The following is a 19,563-nucleotide window of genomic DNA, read 5'->3' as shown; positions in this document are numbered from 1 at the left end:
ATATGCCATAATATGTCTTAGCATGTTGTGAAACAGATTTCTGTGTTGAACTAGTTCTATGTACAAATCAATACTAATTTTCTCTGAAGAAAAATGAGGAGGGGGGGAAAGGATTTCAATTATTCTTAATGAAAACAATTTAGAAGTATTGTACAAGTGTTAAGGTAAACAGACAATGGTCACATACAACTACAATTTCCTTAGGGTAGAATCATTTTCAAGTCAAACAAATTACTAGTTACATATTCTCTTAACAGAAGAAGTTTTAAATTTCATTTCATAATCATAAATGAATTTATTGTGTTGCTTTTCATGGTTCCCTCTGGACCACTGTGGAAAAATACTGGGTTCTCAGGCATGCTATGGATGACCCTTGATTTGCTGTACATAATATCCAATTCTAACATAATCAGGCCCACAGTACAGCCAATAAGATATGCATTATGCATTGCCTAAAGCTATCTCCAAAGCAACTTTATTTGTGGGAGAGAGAATTCTCACACAATTAAATGTAAATTGTCATAAACATGTAATATAATGGGTTTCTTCAGCACATTGCAACTATCTTAAGAGTTGCAGACCTCATTAACAAGACTGTTTTTTACAACATAGTGAATTCCTGCCCCATTATAACAATACCTTCGGGATCTGTAAGCTCTTTAAAAGCTACTTGAATGAGTACTTTTTAAGTTCACATGCATATCCCATGCAGAGCACTTAAGCCCAAACCCTTATTATGGAGAATTATGTTATTCAATTTACAAAATACTCTTTCACCCTTTTTTATCATGCTGTTTTCCTTAGTGCTTTCCTGAATTAAGATAGGAGAGTGCAACCCTTTCTTGATTGAAGACCACATTTGGTATTAGAGTGGTGTGTGAATTGGTTGTAATCCATTCTGCAAAATGAAATCAAGACAGAGAAATTCTCCCCAATTTAAATACACATGATAAATATCTAAATATTCTTCCACAAGAAGCCCAACAAAAGGGTCTTTTCAAATGGTCTAAGGCCATGACATATTCAATCCTGCAGATGTACCTTCACTCTAGCCCATCAACATTCTTTTTGAGTTCATGTAATTATTGCTTGGGATCATGTTTTCATGATAAATCGTTATTTCAGCATGATTGTACCCATTTGTTTATAAGCATTCCAATAATAGTTATAAACCATTAATAATACAGAGAGAATAAATTAGACTCATCTCTGAAACAGCTTGATCAGGGAACAGTGTAAGCAGACAAAAATAGCAACGGTCAATACAATTATGTGAATCCCATCCTCCCAAAATAAAAATTCCAATTAAATACAGACTATTAGTTATCAGAAACACTATGCTGAGATGAACAGTCATATAAGAAATATAAATAAATAAATGCCAGCTATTGGTGGCTGTGATGTGCAATGGCTTAATTTATAATGAAACAGTAATAATAACATTGAAATAACAATATAGTAAATATTTCCTTACTTCTCTAACGCACTGTGAGCTATTCGTTCTTTTTCCTGTTTCTGTTTTTCTTTGTGCTTCTTCACTCGAATCTCCCATAAACCTCTTATGGCTGAAAAGTCAAATATTATCACCTGATGTCCCATAATGCTGGCATTAAGATTATCTGGGTAGGGGGAAACAGTTTTATTTGAAAAGTGTCATGATAAGGAACAGGAATATCTTATTTAATACTAAGAAAGCTATTTTATTTAAATAAGTAAAATAACAAACAAAAACCAGCAAACACCATGTCACACAGTGTACATTGTTTTAAGATACATAGTTATATATTTTTTTCAACCCTACAAGTGCCTGGATTGATTTATCCATTAAATGTTATTTATCATCCTATGCATGAGGAAAGGCAGCTTAATTTATGAACCAACTGTAACTTAGATTCAGACATATAAAGCAATTGATTTGGCCATCATAAAAGAGTGTGAAATTGGTAATAATTTTAATTTATATATTCAGTTTTTTCAACTTGGGAGACTTGCCTGTCAGGGATTTTTGTTTTGTAGCTTAGATGCTAAAACAATATGATGATCTTAGAGAACCATAAACTTTAACTAGAGTTAATCAGGCTTAATAGTAAATATTATAGTAACTGGTATAAGGCAGAATCTGATACATTGGCATTCGTGTGTTGGAGTCCAAGCCACATAATCTCTAGCTATCATGTTTTTTTATTTATTTATTTATTTTGATTTGTCAATCGCTTACAAGATAATAGGTATAAGTATATACATAGTTATGAATACATGAAATGGGTACAGATAAGAAAAATAAAAGAAACAATAGGACAGGGACGGTAGGGATTACCTATATTAAAAACTCCAGAATGATTGACAACAAAGTAAAGTTATTATATGTTTCAATTCATGAGAAGAAGTGATATGTGCATTCTACTTTCAGTGTATACATTGGGGGCACAAGATGTTTGAATTGTATGTAACTTTCTCCTACATAAGCACTCTCTGCAAGAAATGCATTGGAAACTGATTCCTATTTGATTGATGACTGAAAAGATATGCAGTTACATCCATCCCTAAGTAGCAAGAGTGACTCGTTTCACACTATTAAAGCAGTTGTATCTTTCTCCAGGGTTACTCAACTGCTTCATGGTATTCAGACTGCTAAAATCCTACTTGGGGTTGCTTAGAGAAGAAAATGCATGCACATTCTAATTTACACAGGAGAGACACATCTACAGATCAGCACACATTTTTCTAGTCACTACTGATTTAAATTTGGGGTGAATTAATTGCATTCAGAGGCTGATGCTCATCTGTTGAGAAAGCCAGCAGCAAAATTCCACTTATAATTGGCTAGGGGGTTAATAACATATCTGTTTCTGAAAAGGGCTCAGTGAGCTCTTTTACAACCAACTGATCCAGCCTTTCTATCTTGTCCAAAGACATGACTTCCAGTAGGGTGTCATATTAGAACTCTGAAACGCTATTAATATTAAAAGTGACAAGCCAGAGATGTCACTAACAGTGGTCTAAGCCTAATAGTGAATTCTTCTCCCTTGCTTAGAATCAATGGCTGAAGGTGTCACTGTTTCAGTGTGATTTCTATAAAGAAGTACAACTAATATATCTGGACGGAGCTTTTAATATGCCTTCTCATTCATAAAATCATTCCAGCTTGCAAGAATTCTGATGTTACACAGAAGTCAAGAAGCCTTTCAAGAATAATTGCTTCAACCCAGATTTTTTTTTTTTGCATATCTTGAAATTTCATTAGATATTATCTTTATTAAAGTTAAATAGAGAGTTGGGAATTGTCAATCCAATGAAAGACAAATCAACCTTTCCCCCTTCATTTTGTTAAAGATTAGATATATTCACCGATGAAGGATTTTAGTCATTCTGACTATATTCAAATTTTAAAGACATCATTCATTTTCTGAATATTGGTTCAGTATGTTGGACAGCACAGAATGAATAGTTGTTGAAGTTATTCTTCTTTTGAATGAAGGAGTAAAAAGCGTCTTGCTCTTCTTCATTCATTTTTTCTACGAAATGTTTTACTTCTTTTCCATATCTTATTATCTTTCCAAGTTCTATCCCATCTGATTTTGAGTCATTGTTATTGTTCTAAATAATTCTAATCTATGACCAACCTTTTTGCAAGCACAGTTAAAAGCTTTCTGCATTGCAAGACATTTTGTTACTTCTTTATATCAGATTTATATCTCACTACAATCATAATAAACTCTCAGTGCCTCACAAAGAAGAACAATAACATAATCATAAAAACTTAAAAATAAAATATATACAGCTTTCACAACAGATCATGGCAACAGCATCCAAATCCCTGTCTGAAAAGTTCAGTGTTCAGCTATTTCTGAAAGATTGAAGCAAATGAACCTCCCTGGGAGGCCATTCCAAAGAGACAGCTTTGAAATAGGAAAGCGTAATCTCTGGGCTTCAAGCTTTTTACCTTCCAGAAATGGGGAAACAGCTTGCTGCTTTTCCTGAAAGATCATAATGATCAGACCAACTCCAATTGAGAGATGTGGTCTTACAAGTAAAAGGGATCAGGGACAAGCCAGAGGAAATTTAGAAGTTAAAACCAGGACTTGAGCACCTGCAAGCTAACAGGAAGCCAGTACAGGGACCACAGAATAGGTGTGTCATGAACCTACTAGCCAGTATCAATAAACACCTGGACCAACATGTTCTGTACCAACTGAAACTTCTGGATGGTCTTCTAAAGATGTTCCATATAGAGCGCATTGAAACAAGTGAAGAGAGCAACCACCATAGTCAGATCTTTCCACACAGTTTGATGCCCCAACTTAGTGCGACAAAGGTCCCCCTGAGCAAGGTCTCCCTACTGATCCAGCAGATTGTAATGGTTCCTTCACAGGAAATACAACCTCATACAGAGACAACACAGAGAACTTCAGTATATAGCAGTAGCTCTGTCTTCCTAGGATGTAATCTGAGTCTATTCTCTCCCATCCATAGTAAAATTTGTGCTGTTGATTTTAAGGGTGCTGTTAGATTGGGGTCGATTGAAGAAGAAAGACTCAAAGGGAAGTGACTACAGCTCTTTATTGAATAGATGGGTACAACTAAATGCTCTTTTAAAGGGAGCTGTCGGACAGCTCAACCAATAGGATTTAAGTAATCTTCCCACCTGCAAGGCAGACCAATGATTTTAAACTATTATTTCTCACGGAGACAGCAGACATGAGTAAAACCTTCATTCCTTGGCTTCACTCCTCATTAGGATATTCAACAGGTACCTCTCCCCTTTTGTTTATTTTCCTTTTGCTATGTTGAGAAGGTGTCTTGTTTTCCTGATTATGATTGTTTCAATTGATATTTAGTTATTAGCCATTTTAAGAATTGTATGGTCTCGGATATTGTTTTTTTTTTAAAGATATATCTTAAAGATATATTGTTGCTTGAAATGAAGGTGTCTCCCTCCCCTCAATTTAAATCTAACTGGGCTGACAGCGGAACATATTTCAACACTGTTTGCAGACCAGCACCCTTCATTACACCCAAAGATAAAAAGCTAATTTAGGAGATATAGGGCACCACAGCCATAAAGCACAACAGGTTTTTATAGTTGGTCTCCACTTCCAAGCATCTGCTAATTGAAGCTACTACTTCAGTCTGGTTAATGATAGGGCCCATAAAAGAGATAATTAAAAATAAATGGGATTTTTTTCCATATTCCAAAAGATAGGCTTAAATTACCATAAAAAATCCCAAAGGTGCTTTTTCAAAGGGCTACTGAGCTTTTTTTTTTTTTTGGGGGGGGGGGTGGGCGGGGGTTGAAGATATTTCACTTCTCATCTAAGAAGCTTCTCTTGGTCCCTCAATTAGTACCAATACTATCAATTAGTACTATCAATTACTTCAAATTTGCTGTAATAGCATGTGCTGCAGAAATAGTAATATTCACTTATGCTTTCATTGTTTATTTTATGCTTGTTATAGTATAAAGTATCTATGAGCTCATAACAATATCATAAAGGGATAAACACATTACAGCATTAAGCCTAATATTTGCAGAGATTGTTTATTGACAAAGATGTCAACTCCTAGCTAGAGACAATTGGCAATTTATTATTCTAGACATGCATCCAAGCAAAATATTATGCAGTGGTATAATATATAACTAGAAAAATAAGTGGGAAATATATTTTGAAGTATCCTAAGAAGACACTAAAATGAGCAACCTTTTTTCCCCAACTGGTATTCATTAAATTTAGAAAGCTCCATAAAGTCTTTAGGTAGCAAATAACATAAAAAAACTTAAGAACCACTAAAACAAAGAACAGAATGATGTCTATTCTGAAGAAGAAAGATTCCAGGTAACATCTCTACACACACACACACACACACACACACACACACACACACACACACAGGGAAGAGGAAGGGAGGGAAAGGGAGAAGGAGAGAGGGAGGGGGAAAGAGACAGAGAGACATAACAGGCTCACCAGCCAGCTTAAAACAAGGTTCCATGGGGACCTTTTAAGCATGGACTGAATGGGAGCAATGCAGATGTCTGGGAATATGCTGCTCCAGAGGGGTGGTGCTGTGATCTGCTTCCTGAGTCTGTTGGGTGGCATTTTTGGTAGGTAGGACCTGAAGTATGCACCCTGTGACTTCTGTGTTTAACTGTTTCAGTGTTATTTCCCAAAGGAGAAGGATATGATTTTCAATACAATGGCTACCTAAAAAAGTCATTGTATCAAAAATAGCAGACAACCAGAGACTTCTCTAAAGTTGCACTGCAGATTCAGATATATTTCCCTTATAATAGGAAAGTCAACACAAAGCTGATACTTTCATAAAGCATTAAGAAAAAAATGACACTGCACATCAAGATCTGGAACCAATACCCAGGCTGACTATAAGCATGCTAGAGAGCCGACTATGGTTGACGTTGTTTATCACAATGTTCCTTTTGTTTGATCATTTCCTTATTGTGGTTTATTGTTATTATAGCTAGAGAAGGGCCATAGATGAATGATCATAGTTACAGACATAGAGGATATTTTTAAAATTAAAAAAATTGTTCTGAAATAGAATTGTGCTTCTTCTGAAGTGCCATTGGCTGGGGATAATGTAGACTTTTTTGAATACATATACTCAACCCATGGATTCTGTCATACTTCCGTTAAGAGGACATTCTCACTGCTTCCTTTGCTTTTGCTAGAGTTATTTTTTTTTATCAACTTTGTGGTTTGTGAGAATGGTTTCCATATAACAGAGACTATAGCATATAAAGAGGTATAGCAGAGATTTCCTCAAGAAATATACATCATATATCACTTCCTAAAGAGAAATTATTACACCACAATGTGGAAAAATAGAAGGGCCTTCCCATAACACTGAGCAATTCTTCTGCGTGCCTAAGCATTATACATTCTTATTGGTGTAAATGAAGTTATGGGCAGGGGCGCTTCCTGCTAGAAATCCTTAATCCTGTTTTATCAACTGCCCTCTGACTGTTTTACAATTTATCATTTTCATTAGTGCTCATAAATAATCAACCAGCTCTCTTGTAGCAAAGGAAGATCTTGTCAGTACAAGGAACATCTGGATGAATTTTGGGGGGGTCTCGCTTTTGGTGGTGTGGAAGAAATTGTTAGTAAGCCAGAAATGTATTACCTCTTCCTTTTGATGTTTTTTTTTCCTACCACTTGTATTTTGAATAGAAGAACAATTAGCCATAGTCTCTATGTAGCTTAAAGTATAGCCATGCAAAGCTTGTTGGCAAATATCACTTTTTTTAGAGGACATCTGTTTAGGTCATGGCATATTTATCTTAGGTAATGCCTGATTGTAGTATTGTATGTCTCTGTAATTTATTTGTCATGAGAGATTATGAAATTTGGTCTATTCACAGTATCTACAAAGAAAGCAAAGCTTCCAAACTGAAAAGATAGAGTCTAAGACTATAAAAAACAAAGAAGAAGAACCTATAATGGCACCATGAATGACAAAGGTGTGTATGTGGAGTTTACAGTAAGGGGTAATTTTAGTGTTAGCAAAGGCTGTTTACACATGAAAAATTTACCAAGCCTCAATCAATGCTCTCCTGTTTAACACAATGAGATAGATTTATTCCCTCTAACAGTTTCAACAGATTTATGCAAGAAATGAGTCAGTGCATCAACTGTGAAAGTCATTGCTTTTGCAAAACCCTTTTCTGCTTTTTAAAGCTTATGAAAACCAGAGAATATACACATTTTCAAAGGAGCTGCTACCATTTTCATAATTGCTCAATTTAAAATGGTGTTTTATTCAACAGACAGCTACCAGGTGTCACATCAAAAATATTTCTATTCCCAGGATGATGTGCTGTTAAGGACTTCAGAAACAGAATGTGTATTATACTGATTGTTCTTGATATTATTCCTTTTTCTTTTTGTAAGCTTTTTGCAGTTCACATATTTTCCTCAATTTATTAATACAGTAGGAAGCCTACCTAGTTAATTCAGCATTTGATGCAGAGGCTGGTGTTCTTTTTGAATAATGAAACTTGTGCACAATTAACTTTCTCAAAGTTGATCTTCCAAGTCTAACTTAGCATAATTATAACTCTAATAAAGTGCTGTTCTAGATTACCATACTGTAAAACCCAAGTCTTCTCAGTAGATAGATCATAGCATTGCACCTCCAAATATAAGGAAATAAATATTCAGAGGTATTAATATGGTGATGAATTTGACTAGTCTAAGTAGCCTAAGGTTTAGTGAAGTAGATTGATAATATAAAAAAATATTTATTTAAAGAAATAGTGAAGATAGGCAAAGCCAGCTACATCCTATCAGGAAATAAATCTGTGGGCTCTGTAGACACATATGTGTATGTGTTTGTGTGTCTCTGTGTGTGAGAGAGACTGTGAATGAGTGTGTGTGTGCATAAGCAGACACATGCAGACCTTGGTAACAAAGAGCCTGAGATTAGAAATCTCAAGACAAAGAGCAGGCAGAATGAAAGGCAAAGAGGAGATACAGAGTTAATTCCTAATTTTATCCACAGCTTGCTGTCCCTGGTGAGGTACTAAGTATCAGTGCCACTAATGCCGAATTTCCAGCGAGATATTTCAGGATTCATGAAAGAAAATTATCTCATCATTAAGGTTCACTTGAGAGCTGCAGTCTTTGTACTGTCAAGTCTAAACTCCTCACAGAGGTGCTAATTAATATCTCTAATTATGGATTAAACAGTGGTTGATATGAGTGGCTTTCTTGTATCCCTCTTGCTCTTTCAGCATTACTGTAATATCTTTGCCACTGGGCTGAGGGATTTTAAAATGACAGATTCCCATCTCTTCTTCTTCTCCATGAACTGGCAATCATCTTCTGGAAAAGGATTCTGCCTTCTGTGAGATAACTGAAGAGTTTTAATGTTATTGACGAAAACTTTGATGACCAAAGTTTAATACCAATATGTATAATCTGAGAGCAGCTTGGCCTACACTCAAGTAAACACTTGATTAGAGCAAGCAGCCAGGTCAGAAGTTGAAGTTTTCCAAAGGCCAGTTGGCCCTTCTGAAATTATCACGATGCAGCATGTGACAAGTGTCAGATTAAAAACTACAGTACTGGCCAAGCAAGTATCCTCTGGCAAACAACAGTGGTTATGCTTCATTGGAGCAGAAGTTAGACAGCAAGTGCCAATCTCATTTCTGGTAAGATATTATGAAACTATAAAGAATACAGTACCTGTTTGACATGCTGGCATGTTTACCTATTTAATTCTGAATTTCCCTATTCCTATGGCAAAAGAATGGATGCAGATAGACTTGAAGGTTAAGAATAGGCTGGGACCCATGTACAGGCTGCATGTTTCTGCTCTGGGATCAACTGTGGGTATCTGATTCTGAAAAGATGCTTTTTCTCTGCTTTTACACTACATCAGGGAGGGGATCTATGGCAACTTTATCACCTGTGGACTTCAACTCCCAGAATTCCTGAGCCAGCATGGCTGACTGGGGAATTCTGGGTGAAAGTCCACAGATCGTAAAGTTGCCCTAGTTCCACACCCCTGCACTAGACTTTTTTCTATTAGCATAGGAATGAAACATGTTTCACTCTACCACTGGTTAGGGTTCAGCTTTAGGAATGAGAAGGAAACCCATAACCTCACAACAGAGAATATCAAAAAGGACCTAGTACACAATAAAACCTGGCACATCTATTAAGATTTGAAAAATTAAGTACATGATTCAGTTCCTGATGCTGATTCTGAGGGAAAATTCTTCAGTTTAAAAGATTGTGATATAAGGAAAGTGAGAGCACATAGCCCATAACTTTGACCACCATTGACTCCTGGTTCTCAAGGCAGAGTGGTTCTTTGTCTTGTAACAGAGACTGATGATGGACAAGTGCAACTACAGCTTCAACCACAACAATACAAGAGCACACAATAGATACAAATTCAAGGTAAACCACACCAAACTTGATTGCAGGAAATACGACTTCAGCAACAGAGTGGTCAATGTTTGGAATACTCTACCTGACTCTGGTTTCTTCCCCAAACCCTAAAAATTTTAACCTTAGACTGTCTACTATTGATCTCACCCCTTTCCTAAAAGGTCTGTAGGGGGCATGCATAAGTGCACGAGCGTACCTACCGTCCCTGTCCTATTGTTTCTTTTTTATTCACACTCATTTCATGTATTCATAACCATGCTTATACTTATACCTGTTATCTGATACTTGTTTGACAAATAAATAAATAAATAAAAACTTGCATGACAGCCAGCATCAGCCTTTTAATGATACTGATTACAATAAGCAAACTCTACTTCCTAGAGTTATAATCAAATAGCAGTCATCCCCTTGGACCAAGATATATGCTTCAAATGTCATAGGTTGGGGCTAAGCTTGTTCCATTCAAGTTCAGTGTTGAATCCAGATGATCGTATTTGTTTCTGAATATTTTCTCTGATGCCATTTATCCTAACTGAGTACATAGACCACAGCAGTTCATAGTCCTGCAGACAGGGGTGGGCTGCTACTGGTTCAGTCTGGTTCAGGCAAAACCAGTGATTCCAGTGATCAGTTGGCCTCTCCCACCCACCCCTGACTTAATCTGTCCTATATTTCCATATTTTGCAGCCCAATTGATTCACATGGCTCAGTGGATTGCCACGCCTCGCTGTTTTACTCACCAGAGCTGCAGTAGAAGATATGTTTTAGAGCTGAAAATGGGTGATTTTCAAATGCTGCATGCACAAAGCACATACTCAGTGAACCAGTTGTTATACCGGTTGAATCCCACCACTGCCTGCAGACCAGGGGTATCCAACTTTGGCAACTTTAAGACTTGTAGACTTCAACTCCCAGAATTCCTCAGCCAGCTTTGCTCACTGAGGAATTCTGGGAGTTGAAGTCCACAAGTTTTAAAGTTGCCAAGGTTGGAGACCCCTGCTGCAGACAGTTTAACAGGGCCTTCCAAATGTGTTAAAGGTTCAAGGCTGGCACAACACGTTGTAGGTGCTGAAAATGCAATTTTGTTGGGAGAGGAAATACCTTTTATGAATTTTGAAGTGTATATCACAGCTTTAATTTTGCATATGACTGCATGATCCTTCCCATCTCTCCCATCTCTTTTTTTTTTCAAACAAAACTTTGAATCAGTAGAAAGATCTGCACAGAATAGGATAGAATTCTTTATTGGCCAAGTGTGATTGGCCATAAAAGGAATTTGTCTTGGTGCAAATGCTCTCAGTATACATAAAAGAAAAGATACATTTGTCAAGAGTCAAGAATCATAAGGTACAACACTTAATGATAGTCATAGGGTACAATAAGCAATCAAATCATACTAGGAAACAGTTAATATACCTCGTAAGGATACAAACGACAAAGTTACAGTCATACAGTCACAAGTGGGAAGGGAGTGATGAGGAGATTAGCAGTAATAGTAATGCAGACTTTGTAAATAGTTGAACAGTGTTGAGGAAATTATTTGTTTAGCAGTGCGATGGCTTTTGGGGGAAAAGTTGTTCTTGTGTCTAGTTGTTCTGGTGTGCAGTGCTCTATAGCATCGTTTTGAGAGAAGGAGTTGAAACAGTTTATGTCCAGGATGTGCAGGGTCTATAAATATTTTCACAGCCCTCTTTTTGACTCGTGCAGTATATCTTTACAAGAAAATCATTGTATAACACAAGAATCATTCTTTTTCATATCCATTTTGTATAAAGGGAGAAATAAACTACTGCAAACATGTTACGGTGGATCAGATCACAGATCCAGCTAATCTGTTATCTTGTTTCTTATTCAGACCAAGAAGATGTCAATATGAAATAAATACACACACACACACACACACACACACTGAGGTCAATAGCGCTATTGTTATATTCCAGCAACTGGTATTCACAAGATATGCTCATCATAATAGCCATTAAGCCCCATGTCTCCTTCCACTCTTAATATTTATTTCATGAAAGTTTAGTACATGTTTTCAACTAACATTTATAAGTGAAAGGAACTAGCTGATAATTTGATGATCTCATGCAATATTTTGTAAAGGTTTTTATTTTTTTTCTTTCATGTAAAAATATTTGGTTGAAATAGACTTGAGAAGCAGATACTCTACAACTTGTTAAATATCCCTCAACATTCTGACACAAAAAAATAAATAGTTCTTCTTTCAAAGTATATTTTTGACAATAAATCTTGTGGCTCCAACTTAGGTATCTAAGAGATACAGCAGTATCATCTTTGTTACTTGACTGGAAACTGCAGAATTAGTAGCAACACTTGATAAAACCACACTTAATACACTATATATCAATTTACTCTCAGATGAAACTGTTGAGGAGTGTGAGCCTTTTAAGCTACCCATCAGAAACATTACATGCTTCAAAATTCATAATAATCTGAGTGATGTTAGGGTATTTATGTTGCTTCTCTTTTTTCCTTGCACCCAAACACATCTATATTTTGGCAGGAGCCAACCAGATCTAGCAGCAATTAAGACATTTCATATATATGATTCCCACAGGTTTCACGTTTCCTATTTTCAGTCATTATCCCAACATGCACTTACCTGCACCTAAGGGTCACTTTTGTGCGTAGCTCTTCAACGTACCTGTGCAGTAAGTATATTGAAAAACTCTGAGCTTGTTTACAGAAACATAGCTGTTGGTCAGTTCAACATCTCTATTTGTTTAAACTTGCCAGGATGCTAATGTTGCTTTCCAGATTTGCTAATGTTCTATATTTGTAATGTGCTAACTTGATCTGTAGCTTGAAAGCAGCCACGGACATAGAATGGCATGACAGAATATCAACACTCCTCAGCTTCACTTGGAGAACAGAATAGTACTTTGAATATGATAAGCCTGATACTTCCACTAGAGCGATAGAAATAACATTAGTCTTATCTAACATAATTTAAAATTATGAACTGTTATAAAATAAATTAAGTAAATTATGGTTATCTTGTAAAACATGAATGAATAAAAGTATAGTCAAATGATTGATTAATAATGATACTAAGGTATTTAATTTTTGATTGACAATATGAGATTATATGTAATGTAATTGTAATTGAAGACTACGAAATGGAAGCACAAAACAATTTGTAAACCAACTGGCACACTGTATGTACACCTATGGAAGATAGCTTGATGTTTTTATGTTTTGTTTGTTTATGTTTGTTTTTAAAAACCAATAAAATTTAAATAAAATAAAATAAAATTATTTGGAAGCACTAGATATAGTATTCTCTGTATGGCAGAAAAGTGAAACCAGGCTGTTTACTTTTATATTGACTGATGGGAGGGACATTGCAGAGCCCAAATCCCCATCTACAAGACACTCCAGCTAGACAGGCACATGTTTCAAGAGAAAGGTTGATCTTCTGACCTTCCTGATATAGTCTCAAAGAACTTTGAAGGAACAGATCCAGCTAGTCTTTCCTGGCAGAACTTCATCTCTGAGGTAGCTGCATTGCAATCTATGTGGAGAAGAGGTGCCAGGAATCCATGTGGTTAAAGGTCTGTTCAAGTAAACAATTTACTAAGGCTGCAAACAGAAGGCAATTGGAGAAGGCTTTGGTTTGTTTATAGATCAGTGATCTGTGATTTGCAAAAGACAAAAAGAGAAACCATTTTTGCTTTTACTACGCAGAACCACTATGGCTACAGTGTTGAATTGAATCTGGGAGGCTTGGGTTCAAGTCCAACTTCAGCTATGGAATCTCAGTAGGTGATGTCGAAGCAGTCATTGTGTCTCACCTCAACATACAGATAGTCCTCAATTTATAACCACAACTGAGCCCAAAAATTATGTGGCTAAGTGACATAGTTGTCTAATGAGGTTTGCCCCATTTTACAACCTTTCTTGCCACAGTTGTTAATTGAATCATTGCAGTTGTTAAATTAGTTGTTAAGTGAATTTGGGTTCCCCATTGACTTTGCTTGTGAGAAGATTGCAAAATGTGATCACATGACCCTGGGATATGGCAACTGTCATAAATATGAGCCAATTGCCAAGTGTCCAAATTTTGAGCACATGAGCATGGGAACGTGTCAACGGTCATAACTGTGAAAAATGGTCATAAGTCACTTTTTCAGTGTTGTACCTTTCAGTGCAATTGCAATTGTAATCCTAATTAGGTCCCCATGTCTCCTTTCCTGCACCAGAGAAATAGTTCCACTAGGCCAATAGAAATCTTTACCAATTTAAATTACAGGTTTAAAAAATAGAAAGGAAATCACTTTAAAAAATTTGAGTAGTTGAGTAGTTCAGAGAGTTCAGAGGACCGGCAAATCCAACCTCTGGCTGGAGATTTTACAGTATCCTTCCCCTGCTATGCCCACCAAGCCATGCCCACAGAAGCAGTAGTAAAAAAAAAATTGAATCCCACCACTGATCTGCACCCCCAGATACTACTTAATACTGTTGATCACCTCCACAGCTGCAGCCTTGATACAAAGTGGAGTATGACTTTGCTGGAGCTAAAATCAACAATGATCTCCTTTGTTTTGTTGACATTCAAAACCAAGTTATTTTTATTGCACTGGTCTACCAAAGCCTTCACCTCCTCCCTGTAAGAATCTTCATGGTCATCCCGGATAAGCCCCACCACTGCCGTGTCATCTGCAGAAAAAGGGGAATCGGGGTAAGATGGACATGCTGCACCTAAATAACATAAATAAAGGTTACGAAACCTTGCTACAAATTGCTGGTCTCAGTGGCAAATTTAAGTCAATTCAATTGACCGTTCCTTATCCTTTGGGAGATGTAACAAAACAAAAATTGGTAAGGTTCATTATGTCAGATACCACAGCATCCAGATCACAGTATAAAAATATAACATGGCAGAATATCACCCCTCTGACACTGTATTATCAGAAAACTTTTCTTGTGTTAACTGTCATATAGGTGGGAAATTGAGAAGCAATCCTGCAAAAGGCTGGGCTGCTTCAGAAAAGGATGAAATTATATTTTATAAAATTACATAGAGTGAAAGTGAGTAGGGGGATGTTTTTCTCCCTCTCATAATAGCAGAATCTGAGGTCATCCAGGGAAGCTAACTGATAAGGAATAAAGGATGTGAGGTATTGTTTCCTTTTCTTTTCTTTTTTCTTTTGCACATTTTAAACTATGGGTTTGGGTTGCAAAATATAGTGATAGACACTACCTCATATGTCTTTAAAAACCATTCACATCTACTGAGAATAAATGTTTAGGAGTGTTATTGTTAGGAGTAGAGGAACATTCATTTAATTCACATTTGAATCCAAACCCAACAAGTTTGCAACAAACCCTAAGTTTGGTTATCATTTCAAATTGGCATTATTCCAAATTTTGCAATATAGTTTGCTAATCAAAGTACATATTTCTTTGAAAAGAAGATAGTTCAGAATATAAAATGAGTCTTCCCAAAGAATGTTTAGACAACTCTCCAAAAAGTCTGCCTCAATTATACTGTGTGTAATGAAACCAGGATATTTTTCCCATTTTAAATGTAACTTTGGTGGGGGGGAGTAAAACCTGTACTCTTCTTTTTGATATATTAATGAAGAGTTAATATAAAACAGCACTTATGCGTTATTTCACCACGCCTCAGGAAAAGGGCTATTAGGACTATTTATCCAGATGAGCAACCATTTTAATAATGTGTTTTAGAATATTTGACGTCCTGAGTGCACAACTATTTCATATGTCTTTTGTTTTTATTTTTCACTACTATGTGTTTGTTTTAAGCCAAATTATAGAATTGGAGAGTATTTCAGTCAGATGATTGGAATACCCTGGAAATATATACAACTAATAATGTACAACATGTGTAGCATTATCTTGGGGAAAATTGCAAAAAAAAAAAAAGATTGAAATAGGCAAAAAAACAGAAAGAGATATTTGGGGAAACATGCACTGAAACTTTAGTAAGAACTTTATTTTAAGAAAACATTCTCAAGTCCAACAACTAGTAGATTCATCAAAATGAGAAACTGAAAAAAAAACTCAACAGATTTGGAAAAATTAGAAGCTTGAGCAACAGTGAAATGTGATATTCATCCTACAATAACTCCTTTTGGTGGCTGAATGTAACATCAAAAGCAAAAGCAGCATGTACCTGAGTACCAGAAAAGGGAATTGACCACATGTGCTGTTTTTCAATGCCCAGAAACTTATCCTGCAGAAACAATATGCTAGCCTAGCCAGAACCTTGGTATGATTCAGCAGGAGTCAGCTGTGGTGGCGCAGTGGTTAGAATTGCAGGCTAATTCCGCTGACTGCTGACTGCCAGCAGTTTGACAATTTGAAACTCATTGGCTCAAGGTTGACTCTGCCTTCCATCCTTCCAAGATTGGTAAAATGAGGACCCAAAATTTTAGGGGCAATATGCTGACTCTGTAAATTGCCTAGAGGGGGCTGTAAAGTACTATGAAGCAGTATATGTCTAAGTGCTATCATTATTGCTATTGGTCTCCAGATCTAAATTTTATGTTAGCATATTTACTTTGAAAAGAAAAGGAAACGGATAATAAAAATAATAAAATAATAAAAAGAAAAGGATAATATACCAACTGAGGGGACAGTGATAAGAAAGATCTTGGACTGCATGGAGATGGACAGGCTGACCTTAGAGCTAAAAGACAGAGGTGGAACAGAGTATTATCTGGTCTGGGATGCCTGATACAGCTGGTTAGACAATAGACACAAAAGTAACACAGTAACTAACATATGAATATGACTATTGATGATGCTGTAATGTTGTTGAAAATGTTGATATGTTATAAATTTCTGGAAAATGTTTAATAAAAAGTATTAAAAGAAAACAGAAAAAAGAAAAAGAATAACTTTGTTATTAGGAGCACTGTAAAATAAGGGCTCCATATTCCAAATAATTAAAAATTATTCTCAAGCCTACACAGAAGAGGAAAGAGGTAATAGCGAATTGAAGGATTTTATAATGAATTAACTGAATTAGATGGAATTTTGACAGGTACTGATGAGAAGGTGATTAAAAAATTATATAGATATTTACTTGGAGTAAAATTAGAAGAAGAACAAGTTAAAGATACAATGATTGCCTGGGGAAAAACTTTGGATATGGGATAGACTTAGAAAGATGGCAGAAATTATGGTCTTGAAATTATAAAATAACAATGTCAACAGCATATAAAGAGAACTTGTACAAGATGTTTTACAGGTAGCATCTACCCCTGGCAAGGATAGCAAGGAATGTTTAAGAATAAATCGAAGAAATGTTGGAAATGTATATCAGATACTTGGATCATACTATCACATGCCGTGGATGTGTGTGACTATGTGTGACTAGATACTGGACTAAAATTCATACAAGTTTGGAAAAAATGACAAAATAGCATATAGACTTGAAACCAGAGATATTTTTATTGGGTATCTTACCTGAAGGATACAGTAAAGAATTGACATATTTGATTATAAATGTTTTGACAGCAAATGCAGCTAGAATTATATTTGCCAAAAATTGGAAAAGTGAAAAAATTCCGATAGAAGAGGAGGTGATTAAGAAAATAATGGAATGTGCAGAAATGAGTAAATGGTCATTAGCAATTAGAGAGCAAGAAGACAAAGAGTAGTATAAAAATTTGGGATTTATTTTATCAATGGTTAAATAAGAAAATAGGGAAATAAAATATAATATAAATATAATAATACAGTAAAGATAAGACAATGTAATATGTTATAATTGATTTTAATGAAATGAATGGTATTTTGAATTGAGATATGTAAAAATTGAGATTTGCTAAAAAAGGATGATGCAATTTATAATTAAAGTCTAATAAGGAGTTTAATATAATATGTATATTTATATAATATGAATTTTAATAATGTATTTAGAAGGAAAGACTGTTAATATTGTGCACAAGAAGATATGTGCCGACTGACACACTGTACAATGGAAAGATGGTTTTATGTTTTTGTGTTTATGTTTGTGTTCGTTTTTGTTTGTTGTTAAAAATAAAAAATTGGGGGGGAGAGAGGGAAGAGGTAATAGCACTGATTATGTTTTCAGGAGGATAACTGGTTAGAGTCACATACAGATGATTTCAACTAGTAATGCAAAAGCAAGCCTTTCTCCATTAGCCTAAAACAATCGACTTCGTTGGCAGCCAGATTCTTCTAGGGAAATTTGATATTCAAAGATGCAGCCAAAAGACATCTAAGCACTGAATCTCTTCTCCATTATACAACTCACCACCCCTACACTTCATTATTAAGTAATCAATCAACTGGGCAGTTTTGGAAGTTTTCTGCCCTCCTTATAAATTGCTTCCTTTAAAGAGTTTTTTAAATATATTTTTGAGAATGTTAGAATCCTTCTCCAAGCTTGCCAATACATTCCTATTGAATGAATATTGGTGCTTGGGATGCACAAGGAAGGTATTCAAGCCAGAACATCAGGAATAGAGAAAACAAGCAGGACCATAAACAAATGCTGTGTTGGAAAGTTCTTTTCCATATACTCCACCATAATACTGTCAGATACTCCCTATTTTTCATTTTCACATTTCCTATCCTACCACCTAATCAGCACACTCAGTTGTCATGGGAAGTATTTCCCAGTGCTATGTGTTATTTTTAAAAATGACTTCAAAAGCATATATTTTCCTCAAATCAATGGACAACATCCTCTTATGCATGGAGATAATTATTTATATCAGATTTTCTCCTAGCCATGATAAGTATTCTTTTTCAATTTGCTTTCAGTTAAATTTGAACTTCTTTGAAAATTCTCAATCACTTTAGCTTTTCTGAGATGTACAACAATCCAACCAAACTATTTACTGCTGTCTGATAAGAACGGACACTCAGATATCTAACACCTTCATACATAGAGGTCTCTCTAGAATGACTTTCCATAGACTTGTCTTTCCTCAGATCAGAATTATTTTCCATCTGCAAAGTACTGGAAATCCCTTAACATTCAAAGGCACAAAATGTCTAAGAAAACCATTAACAAATCACTTCTCAACCCATCCCCAACTGAAGTCCACCAAGTTGTATCAGAATTTAGCAGACCAACAGGTTCGACCCCAGTATATCTGGAACAGACAAGTTTTAGGAAAGCTATCTGTTGAGGTAATTCCCCATTAGGAGAATGAGCATATACAGGGAGATGTATTGAGAGTAGTGTTTGAATAATATACACACAGCACACAGATACACTGTTCAGTAAATGTAGGTTTTTACTTCCAGAAAGGTTTAAGCAAAGTTCAAAAACAAGCAGTCCAAAGTCTTCACAGGTAAGATCAGTCAGTTTTTAGTCCAGGGATAATCCAATAACAAAATCCAGTGTCAAAAACAGTTCAGTAACAGATTTACATCAAATCCAGGAATACCAGTCAATACAAGAACGACAATACTCTCCAAAGAAGGAAAAACAGACTCACTGAGACACACTCTCTTCTGAGACTAAGACTAAACAACCCAGGTTTCTGGCTCTTATGGCCATTTGAGAAACCACACCCAACTACAGTTTTTGCATTTTCTTAAAGAGACAGTATTAAAATGTTTATCCTGGTTTATATATTGTCAACCCAAATACCTGTTAGGTGACTTATATTCCTAA

The 19,563-nt window shown here is 35.7% G+C and overlaps 1 protein-coding gene across 3 annotated transcripts in view; it reads right to left on the bottom strand.

Annotated features, from left to right (window-relative positions):
* The window catches only part of LRRC2 (leucine rich repeat containing 2), a 94,554-nt gene extending 81,865 nt beyond the window's left edge, over positions 1 to 12,689 (bottom strand). Inside the window, exons 1-2 of one of the 3 annotated variants that reach the window (XM_087926841.1) lie at positions 12,583 to 12,689; positions 1,475 to 1,619 (exon numbers count right to left, since the gene is read on the bottom strand). In XM_087926841.1, the coding sequence (XP_087782967.1) occupies positions 1,475 to 1,599 (125 nt within the window). In that variant the 5' untranslated portion in view covers positions 1,600 to 1,619; positions 12,583 to 12,689. Of the gene's footprint in view, positions 1 to 1,474; positions 1,620 to 12,540 lie in introns of all 3 variants that reach the window. The other 2 variants (XM_026703916.2, XM_087926842.1) reach the window with 2 other exon arrangements.
* Between the last annotated feature and the right edge of the window lie 6,874 nt (positions 12,690 to 19,563).

Source organism: Pseudonaja textilis, chromosome 2 (assembly GCF_049901715.1).
Source record: "Pseudonaja textilis isolate UNSWEBS1 chromosome 2, rPseTex1.2, whole genome shotgun sequence".
NCBI lineage: Eukaryota > Metazoa > Chordata > Lepidosauria > Squamata > Elapidae > Pseudonaja > Pseudonaja textilis.
The sequence above is the reverse complement of the archived record's forward strand: the minus strand, read 5'-3'. Positions and strand labels throughout refer to the sequence as shown.